The sequence below is a fragment of the Patiria miniata genome, unplaced genomic scaffold, assembly GCF_015706575.1.
Source record: "Patiria miniata isolate m_02_andy unplaced genomic scaffold, ASM1570657v1 HiC_scaffold_4, whole genome shotgun sequence".
NCBI classification, from domain to species: Eukaryota; Metazoa; Echinodermata; class Asteroidea; order Valvatida; family Asterinidae; genus Patiria; species Patiria miniata.
Window position 1 is genome coordinate 761,392 of NW_024037071.1, and position 10,586 is coordinate 771,977.

The 10,586-nt window shown below is 41.8% G+C and overlaps 1 protein-coding gene across 1 annotated transcript; it reads left to right on the forward strand.

The window, feature by feature from the left end:
• The first annotated feature begins 3 nt into the window (after positions 1–3).
• On the forward strand, positions 4–10,031 carry LOC119739985 (ras-related protein Rab-28-like). Its single transcript, XM_038215160.1, has 8 exons — positions 4–267; positions 1,980–2,394; positions 3,394–3,490; positions 4,560–4,648; positions 6,307–6,436; positions 8,463–8,566; positions 8,942–9,019; positions 9,153–10,031. The coding sequence occupies exons 2-8, from the start codon at positions 2,314–2,316 to the stop codon at positions 9,243–9,245; spliced, it is 672 nt and encodes a 223-aa protein (XP_038071088.1). The 5' UTR covers positions 4–267; positions 1,980–2,313; the 3' UTR covers positions 9,246–10,031.
• Positions 10,032–10,586: the final 555 nt, after the last annotated feature.

Consider the following 10,586-nt stretch of genomic DNA (forward strand, 5'->3'; position numbering starts at 1 on the left):
TACAGATGCGTTGACTGTGCATGTTGACATGACCACACCATAACAAGCCACAACAATGTGGGCTCCAAATAGAGCCCAACAAGGAGATTGTCAGATAGTTGTATTTGTCGGCATACAGAGATTAAGATATGAGGATGGCGCCCGAGTGGGCTATTATTCCAGCCGAAAGAGCTAGCCAGATCGTACAGAGGAGCCGATATTTTATAGCACGGGCTTGAAAATGAAATTGAATGCCCGAAGATTGGATTGAACACCAGCCTATCTTTTGTGAGTGCTTGTTATATCTTTTGAGAATTACAACACAATTTGAAACCTGACTTACATGGAAAGAATGTTGCAGCCTGACGCCATTTCAGCGGTTGTGTACAAAGTCTATGGAGAGTCAAGAACATTTTCTAAGTAGCCTAGGCCTAACGAAAATATAAAAATTGGAAATGTTTCTCACTCAGTCCTACTCCGAAAATTTGGGACTGTATTGCTGGTGATGATGTGCTGTGTAATCACAGTGGCACTATGATCATCATAATGAATATTAATAATTAATATTATTATTAATAATGCCTCATTAGAATTTCTTCCTAAGCTGCCAAGGCTGCGCAGCGCATCTAAACAATGCAGTGGATATTTGGCCGGTCATGCCGCATAGGCATGATAGGCTATTAAACTGGTTTCCTTTTACCATGGAGGAATAAGAACTTATTCCTCCATGCTTTTACAGGCATGACACTCAGTGGGTTCGACGCTTGCCAAATCTAGTCAAAACAGCGGCGGGCAAAACTAACAATAACATGTGTAACTAGACTTATGTTTGTGGACAAACACAGGGCTGTTTCGGCAACTTTTTTTGTGATGTGTCATAAAGTTTAATGTATATAAGTTGCAACCAGAAGGAGGGGTCACGTTATTATGCACATAATATCAAAAATGAAGATCCTGGTTTATTCTGTCAACTCCCGTAAAAAGCAAAATCAGATCTCTCACTCATCACAGTTGATTTTATACTGATTTTCAAAGATTAAATCTAGAAATATTTGTTTGCTTGTTATCTAATACTTGATGATGTCATCATGACGTGATTACCAGAAAGCTTGAGAGCTATGATAACTGTGCGATTTGAAGTAAACATCTGGATTAAATCTCTCGCGTTTGATTTTTCAGCATTTTTTTAAGGTTTAAAGGTATTTTCTTGTAACTTCCGGTCTGGTGACGTCATCAATCTCCCCCTCCCCCCTTGTTCTTAACATGAAGCTGATTATATGCACGTATTCATTTATAAAGTGATTTTAGCAAACTTCGCCACGCGCATCAACTGATTATTCATTTTGAATTTTTCAACCTGCTGCTAGAGGGGGCTCTAACATTTTATGACATCACCGCAAATGTTTCTGTGAAGAACAACTTAGCCAGAGCATACATCGTTGAAAGCAAGTTCACATCTTTTACCAATTTTAAATTACAAGGCACTTCCGGTTTCACCCGGAAGGAAGGGTCACGTGATTTTGCACGTGATATCAAAAATGAAGACCCTGGATTATTCAATTCCCGCAAAAATCAATTTCAGGTCTCTCACGGTTGATTTTATATTGATATTTAAAGATTAAATCTGTTAAACTTAAACGTGACGTCACGTGACCCATGATGATGTCATCATGACGTCACTTCAATTTTCATGTATTACACATCCTGGCCTAGGTACGTGCATTGCATTACACAACACACAGGACCTACGGCTTTACATGTAGATTTCCGTCCCATCCGAAGGACGAAACAATAAAGGTTAAGTGCCTTGCTTAAGGGCACAAGTGTCCAGACCCGGGCTCGAACCCACATTCTGCTGCCTCTGAAACACCAGAGCATGAGTCCGGTGCGGTGCTCTTAACCGCTAGGCCATGACACTCCACTATGGAACAGTTGTTGTACATAGTTTTGAGTTGTTTGCTCCAAATCCATTGAATCTTTCTTTCTGTATTTGCTTACAGATCGTGCAGTGGATGAAACTCAGCATGTAGAAACAACTGTCTTCGGCTCTCTCACACTGTAAACATAAAATGTCAAATTTGTACTTGAGATGCTTGGTGCTGCCTGATGGTACGACTTGAGACATCGCACAGCCCTCCATGAGGATAGTCACAGACAGAGCCCTATTATAATTTTCTCATATCTGCAGCGATGATTTGAACGATACCTTGAAATTAGTTTCGAAAACCCTGTGGACAGCCAAAAAAGAATTGACGCATGTGCCAGTTGTTCTAAGTTGTGAGTTGCTTTAAGCATTTCTCCTTTGAAATTGGAACCTGACGAAAAGTTTTCAAGATGTCTGACTCGGAAGGCGAGGGACCTCAGCGCGAGCAGCAGCTGAAGATTGTCATACTGGGAGATGGTGCTTCGGGAAAGGTAAACCCATCTTAACTTTAACCCTATTCACTGCCAGTTCCTGCCAAATCTATCAGGGAGTGTATGACAGCCTATAGCCTCATAAATATGTCTGAGATCCAGACTTCCTTGGTCTTTAGTCCACACAAGTGTGATGCGTACTAAATTTCCTGACATTGTGTTCCCTGAATTTGAAGTCTCGATTGTTATTTTCATCTGATCTTCACAATTGAAATAACTTATCTGTTTAATAACTCAGGAAAATCAAAAGGTCAAAGGTGCATGACCCCTGACCTCGAGAAAAATTCTGCAATCAGTTGGGACAAACTCTCAAAACCGTACGGAATTCAATTTTTCCTGGTTATCTCCAGGTTTCAGTAAGTTCCTTTATGAAACAGAAAGTCAAGTGAAAACAAACAGTCTAGATTTCAAAATTAAGAACACAACTTTTCAGGAATTTGTCCACGCATACATGGAGCTGTGTGGCTCTAAATATTACAGGTATATTTGACATCTATTTCTAAGACTAAATGCTGTACAAGTTGGTCATGTGGTGAGTCATTAAATCCAACAACTTCTTTTACAATACTATAGGGGCAGTGCTGAGGCCTTGTGGTTAAAGGCATTGGATTCGTGGTCTGCGGGTAAAGCTGCAGGTTGTGGGTTCGAGTCCAGCCTGGGGTCACGGTGCGTGTGCCCTTGGGCAAGGCACTTTGTCACTCATTGCTTCTCTCCACCTAGGAGTAAATGGGTACCTGTGAGGGCAGAGATTGTGATTGAATTCTAGCTTCCTTGCACCTAACAGGCTGCATCAAGCTGTGTACTCCCCAGGGAGCTGAGATGGTATTTGGAATGTTTCATGGGCCCAATGAGCAGAGGTAATAGTGATGTAGCGCCTTCAGCACCAGTCCTGGTGGATACGTGCGCTTTATAAATACCCACTATTATTATAGGTCTTAATGTTCCTAGTTTCGTAAGAGTTGAAGTGAACATCGGCAGTTTCACTCCTTTTGTTTCCAGACATCTCTGGCCACCAGATACTCCCAGGACCAGTTTGGCAAGCAGTATCAACAGACTGTCGGTCTGGACTTCTTTCTCAAGAGGATAATTATAGGAGGTGAGAATTATAGTGCACCTCGTATCAATTTTGATCAACAATTGACTAAGATGTGTCACCTCATCGGACTATGAACTGCCCGAAAAGCGTTTAGCGTTCAGCGACTATCCGCGTTGGATGTTTATCATCGCGGGACCGACTCTAAACCGGGCTTAACTATTGGACTCTGATTTACTAGTTTACTAGTGCAGTCCTCACTCCAACAAATTCCAACAAAACATGCAGTTGGATTTTGATGGGTTTGGGGTGGTTAGGGTTAAATAGACCCCCCATGTTACCTGTACACATAACCCCCCCCCCCCCCCTCCTGCAGCCGAATGCCTAGATCGATTTCCATAACTTGAAGGATTCCCAGAAAAACATCAAGTTTGCTTCATTTTTATTTGCCGACACTTCTCCGCTACGGCGCCCTCTAGTATATTGAGGCAGTGGTCACCCCTCCACTGATTAAATTCAAGAAAGTAACACATGATTTGGGGGGATTGAGGCTGAACGATGAATCCAATTTTTACATGTAGGCAATTGAAGGAGTTTGCAGGATTGAAGATGGTTCCCAGCAAAAAGGGCCTTTGGGTTAGGGCTAATGAAAGTACTGGTTCGATCAGTGTCTGTAGCAAAAAAAAAAGACTGATTATTTAGTTAATTCCTTCATCATTTATCAAGCTGGGCATGGGCTTCTCTGTTACATATTTTTTTGTTAATTATAAGATTGAACAAAATAATTGATTTGAGGAGGATTTGAACCTGCGACCTCTGGAAGACTATGCTACACACTCTAGCAATCCATCCCTATGTTGGCATTCCCCCGCTTCAAATTAGGTTTTTTTCCCTTCACTGCTGTTTAAACACTTTATACTCAGTGTGTTACCTCCCGAGTGAAAGTTGGAAAAAATCACTCGGGTGGGACTCGAACCCACGACCTCCCCCAGCTTGTTCAAGGGCACTAATCAGAAGCCATAAACCATATACCATGTCGCCAGGGATCATGCCCAAAGTCATTGCAGTTTCTAAGTGACATTGTTATTGACAAATATTTTCCTTCTCGTTTTTTTTTTCTTCACTTTCACAGATGACACTCATGTCACACTACAGGTGTGGGACATTGGGGGACAGACTCTCGGCGGTAAAATGCTGGACAACTATGTCTATGGAGCTAAGGTGAGGACACAACAACTAATATATCCTTGGTCAAGGTGTTTGACGATAGTGTCCGACGATCGATGGTCGTTCGCTATAAACAGTAGCCGTGCGCTTTGCACGTACTGTACAAAGCGCGAACAGCGACCTCACGCGGCTAGGCTACAATACGAAAATTGGTTTGTGCTGGTGGAACGCCTTGGAACAACTGTGCGCCTTGGCTAATGTTTTTCTTTATTTTTGTCTCTGGATTTCCAGGGAAGACCTCGTATGCGAATAAAGATGAGATTATTATTCAGTACTTGAGTTGCGGAGGCTCATATTTTACATGGACAGAGAGCTGGATAGTGTGGCTACTTTCTCAACAAGTTTGGAGTCTGCAGACCAAATATAACTCGATATAGATCCAGCGACAAACAACGAAAACTGCCTTAATCCAAGGTGTTCGACCAGCACCAACTGATTTGTATATTGTAGCCTAGCCGCATGAGGTCGCTGTTGGGGCTTTGTACAGTACGTGTTAGTGCATAAAAAAGGGTGGCATAGGTGGCTTGTGCGTAAAGCGCTCGCCTCTCACCAAGGTGACCACGGTTCGAATCCTGGCCCGCGGATCACATGTGAGTAGAGCTGTGCGTTGGTTCTCTCCTGTGCCACGAGGGTTTTTCTCCGGGCCCTCCGGTTTTTCTCCCTCCGGAAAAATCAAACAATTTCGATCTTAGGCTGTGCTCCGTGGTCATATATGGGTTGATGTGGCCAGCAGCCATAGGCGCCTTTACGTGCCAGCGGCCCGACCACGTTGTAGCTGCGTCCTTCGCAATTCAGCATACCAGCTGCGAGTAAGGATGATTAGCCTCCCAAATTATTATATAACGCGGGGTACTGTTTATGTTAGTGGCTCACCATCAATCATCGGACAGTATCGTCGAACGCCTTGACCAAGGCTAAACAAATCATGGCTTGCACGGTCACTTTTGAACAGTCACCGCAGAGGGCTAAATTCTCTCACCTTTTGGTCACTAGTACTTCTACGACAAAACAGCAAAACTGTAAAAGTATTATTAAAGGGAAAATACAACATTTGCAAACATCAAAAAATAAAACTACCAAATCGTTTTGAAATACCTTGCTGGACTGTTAGTGAATGACAGTGTAAAGCATCCTGTAAAATCATGGCACCTGGTATACTGTCATTTTCAAGAAAAGTGGTATTTTTGTATCAATTTCCAACGCTGGTCGGCCGACCAGCGTTGGAAAAAACTGGCTTTTTTTCAAATACTGGCCCCAATTGACCATCGCACTTGTTTGCAATCGATTACACACCTATGAACGGGTACAAGCCGGCTAGACTGGTTCCCTGACCTTACAATTCCCTGTTACTGCTTATATGGAGTCAGGGAACCAGACTACAGGAAAATGATTGTTTTTCTTGGTTTTTTAGCATTTTCGAACCCAAAACCTCAAAAAAGTCTGTGTAACTATATTTGCTATATATTTCCAACCCCCCAATTCCATCCATTTCTGAAAATTACAGCAAAAGCAAATGATGTATATTCCCTTTAAATAAATGTTTGAATCACAGAAAGACAGTTGGATTGAAATCCAATTCAAGTCTGAGGTAAACTATCGATCAGCGAACTCCAGTCTTAAATGGGTGTTTTTGTGTTTCTTTTTTCCTCCAGGGTGTGCTCCTGGTCTACGACATCACAAGCTACAACAGTTTTGAGAATGTTGAGGACTGGTATTCGAAAATCAAGGAAGTATTCAAAGACCAAGAGCATTACCCTCATATAGCGCTGGTCGCCAACAAGAGTGAGTACAAACCATGTGGCTCAGGCAATGCATCAATGCAATTTTTACATTGCCTTTATTTTTTCCATTGCCCATATTATACAAATAATGAATGTAATGAGTGCAATGGTGAGAATATTTTCATGAGTTGAAAGATCAAATGAGTTGAATGGGAACATTCCATCTTTCAACTAATATTCGCTACTTTTCAGCTTGTTCAAGGCTAACAAAGGTTTAAATGTCATATCATTGACAATAATGAAAATTAACATTGTAAGTTATCAAAACAATCAGTGCAAAAAAATCATCAAGGCAACTGCATCAACTTTGAAGGCAAGTTTTGTTCTGCTATAACGCATGCTAATAGCGCAAAGATAGTAGCGCTGGGCCGCTGCGCGTCGTAGCGTGCGCGGTGTGCAATAGATCAAAGGGGATGGGACGAAAATGCACGGTGAATGGAACCAAAAATGCACGGTTATGACGTAGGCCCTGCAATGGTTCGATCAATGAATGCCGCGTGACCGACAATCCTCCAATCAAATGACAAGGATTTACTTGGGTGTTATATAATGGTCCATATTTTGTTATTTTGTATTCTTCAACTCCCTGTGCCAGATGTGTTATAGTCCTGCCTGATTGCACACTATGTATGTGAAGATTGTGTTGTGTTTACTTAATTGTGCTCTGGTCACATAGGGCTGTCCCAAATATACCAGATATTCGCTCATCGACCTAATATTCAAATAGCTTTTTGCCGGTTTGATTATTCGAAAACAGAAAAACGAGAACAAAAATGCACATGACTGCAATGTTATTCTCATCGTAAAGTTTCGGCACTTTAGGCCAAAAAAAAAAGTCTCCGGTTTCTGGTATGCGCGCGCGTCGCCGTAGCCATGCGCGTCGGCAAAATGAAAAAGTTTTTTTTTCAATACAAGATGATGTCTCAAAACCGCCAAACTCACTGGTTTGACTGGAATCCTGCTGCTGCACAATTTTAACATGTTTTTAGATGGGGTTATGATTGAGAACAAGCTTTATGTGGCCTCTCTGGACTCCCATATATTTGCACTAAGTTTAGTCGGGCAATATTTGCAGTCATCAGCCGACATTTGAAGCCAAAAAAAAAAAAAAACAGGTAAAAAAAAAAAAAAAAGCCGCATCGCCGCACCACTTTTGGGGCAAGCTCCATACCAGAAACCGGAGACTTTTTTTTTTTTTGGCCTTACTGTCAGATGCCACTTTTGTGTCGACGGTGGTTCATTGTTCCCATCCTTTTAACAAGTTCAAACCCTTGACACTTACAAAATACCTACTGTAAAACAGTCCAGCCGTCCATAATATTGAGTCGCAGTTGCATGTGGCGTGTGTAAAACTGGATCAGAGAGTTTTGAATCATCAAATATTTGGTGAAACGCAGTTCCAAATAATTGAACAGTAAATTATTTGAAAATGGACAGTCCTATAATCACATATTGGGTCTCATATTTCTCATAAAAACTCCATTTACCTATTTTAACAAAAAAAAAATTGGTAGATACGTGCGCTATATAAGAATATAATATATGTGACCTACTGAGGCAAAATGAGGAATGTCCCTCAAAAAATTGTTTGGAGTAATCGATGCTTTAAGTCGGATATAGTAGAAAAATGATGTCAAAATTGATATTGGTTGTTTTGTATTTTTGAGTAGTCAAGGTATCCAAGATTCACACTATGCAATTTTTGTTGAGACAAAATACCCCCAAAAGTGAAAAAAAACTGAAGAACCTTTATTACTGCCATTGGTGGCGCAATACGTATCTTTTATTTTTCAAAGCCATTTTGCTCAAAATGAGGTTGGCGAAGATTGGCGGCACACTGTTGAAGTTCCTGCGGTATATCTTTGGAATAAATTCAGCTACAGAAATAAATTTGGTATCACTGGAAAGCCAATGATTTGCGCTTCAACATGATGTACATAACTAAAAAAGTCAAAGGTGGGGTTTATTCCTCATTATGATATGGCAGGTCACATATTATTATTATTATATTACTTTGATTTCCTCAGTGGACCTAGAACACATGCGGGCAGTGAAGGCCGATAAACACCAGCGGATGGTACAGGAACATAGCTTCTCCAGCCATTTTGTGTCTGCAAAGACTGGGGACACGGTAAGTATGGAACGCCCTTGGGGGTCGCTAGAGAGGGGGGGGGGGGGATTTTTTTGGGGGGGGGTCAACCCCATTGATCCTTTTTGTTGGCAAAATTGTCATCCTGTCAGAAAAGTGGTGTGTCTGTCAGCAGTATATGGTGCAAAAAAGGCGCTACCTTTCTTACCGACAGTGTCCAGGATTATCTGCTACTTAATACATATATGTCAATGAATGGAGGCACCAACTTGTGGACCTGGCTTTATTTTTTGGTCTGTGTGTAGCATGAACTTGCTTTCATTTTAAAAATACACTCTCAGATAGGAATATCTTTGATCTTCTCCAGTAAGAGAAACAGAAAAGAAAACTTCTTTTTTTTTCATTTATCTTCCACAGGTTGACCTGTGTTTCCAGAAGATAGCAGCAGAAATCCTTGGTGTCAAATTATCGAGGTCTGAAATGGAACAAGCAAACGTATCCTTTTCCAACTAAATTTGTCTAATTTAAAGTGAAACAGTTTTCTTGTTTCCAAACTTTAATTGTATAACTGGTGCACAGAAAACATCAAAAGTGACGATCACTTTCCCTTAACCTTTGGCATAAACAGAGGGTCGTCAAAGCTGAGGTCGTTAACTACAACGATCCGTCACCGAGACCCCCAACCAATCAGACCAGGAGCTCCATGTGCTCTGTCATGTGATGCTTGTTAAAGCGCACTGCCAAGAACGATAGACTTGTGCTTTGCCCACGTACATGTACACAACAGACTTTCGACATCAGTTGGTCGTGGTAGCCTGTCACCTGTAGATGTGGAAATTTACTATCGGTGTCAGCGGTGGGATTACATGTGTCTGCAGATAAGAGGAAGCCTACTGACTTTGGTGCTGCTCTAAGCAACTGGACTTCAAAAAGTGCTGTTATCTCAAAGAGAATCCATCCACTTGGAATGGGGTTTGAAACACCGGTCTGCAGAACACTGTCTTTGAGTTTTTGTTAATTTTTGACTGCTTGTGAAAGTGTTTTTCATCAAACAGGCACATTGTGTTCCCTCTACCATAGGGAAATCTTGCACAAATTTTTCTCGGAGTTCATGGTAAGATGAAGGTCACAGGGCGTAGTGCAAAACCAGGGCAATACGCGAAGTCCATCACAAATCAATCGCGAGTCAGCAGTGTTGTGGTCCAGTCCATCACAAGTCTGTCCCAAGTCTGGTCAAAAGAAAAACACAAGTCCTTTCACAAGTCCGGTCACAGGTAACAGGGAATGAACAACTGTGCAATGATTTTGTCGAGAGTTCATTTGTATAGTTTGTGACTAGACTCTAGACTGAAGGACTTGTGATGGACTTGCGATGGACACGACTCTGTGCAAGTCGGGTCACAAGTACACGTAACAGTGGGGGATAGTTTGTCTATGTCTAGCCCAGGTTGGACTCTGTTGTGTACACGCAACAGAGTCCAGGGTATGAATCTCTCCTGCCATAACGAAAACACATTTTTTGCATATTTTTACCTGACAAAGGAAGCTGAAATTTCGCGTACGTATTCCTTGTGTCCAGAATTGTACCTGCGCTGGGTTTAGGAACTCAAATATGTCTGCGGGCAGCATGTTTACCGAAAATAAACCCCAATCCCATGCTTTCATTGAAAACATTTTCAGTACGAACTCCCTGTGTGAAGATTACGCGTGCGCGTGCATGCACACCTAGCACGCTGCCGCCACGGCAGCAAGCGGCAGCAAACGGCACGCGCGTGTACGTCTTCACGCGGGGAGTTCGTACTGAAAATGTTTTCAACAAAAGCATAGAACTTGCGGTTTATTTTTTGTAAACGTGCCGATTGCAGACATATTTGCAGTTCCTAAACCCAGCGCAAGTACAATTCTGGACACAAGGAATATGTAAGCAAATTTTCAGCTTCCTCCGTCAGGTAAAAATATGAAAAAAATGTGTTATAAGTTTTTTCGCTATGGTGGTAGAATTTATACCCTGGACATCAGTTGCAATGCAATGAAGACGTCGTCCAACCTGGGCTAGTCTATG

Excerpts from the sequence above, each read along its gene's own strand:
- LOC119739985 (XM_038215160.1), top strand. The coding sequence starts at position 2,314 with ATGTCTGACTCGGAAGGCGAGGGACCTCAGCGCGAGCAGCAGCTGAAG. Across the intron at positions 8,567-8,941 it reads CTGCAAAGACTGGGGACACG|GTTGACCTGTGTTTCCAGAA; the intron begins GTAAGTATGGAA and ends TATCTTCCACAG. Across the intron at positions 9,020-9,152 it reads CTGAAATGGAACAAGCAAAC|AGGGTCGTCAAAGCTGAGGT; the intron begins GTATCCTTTTCC and ends TGGCATAAACAG.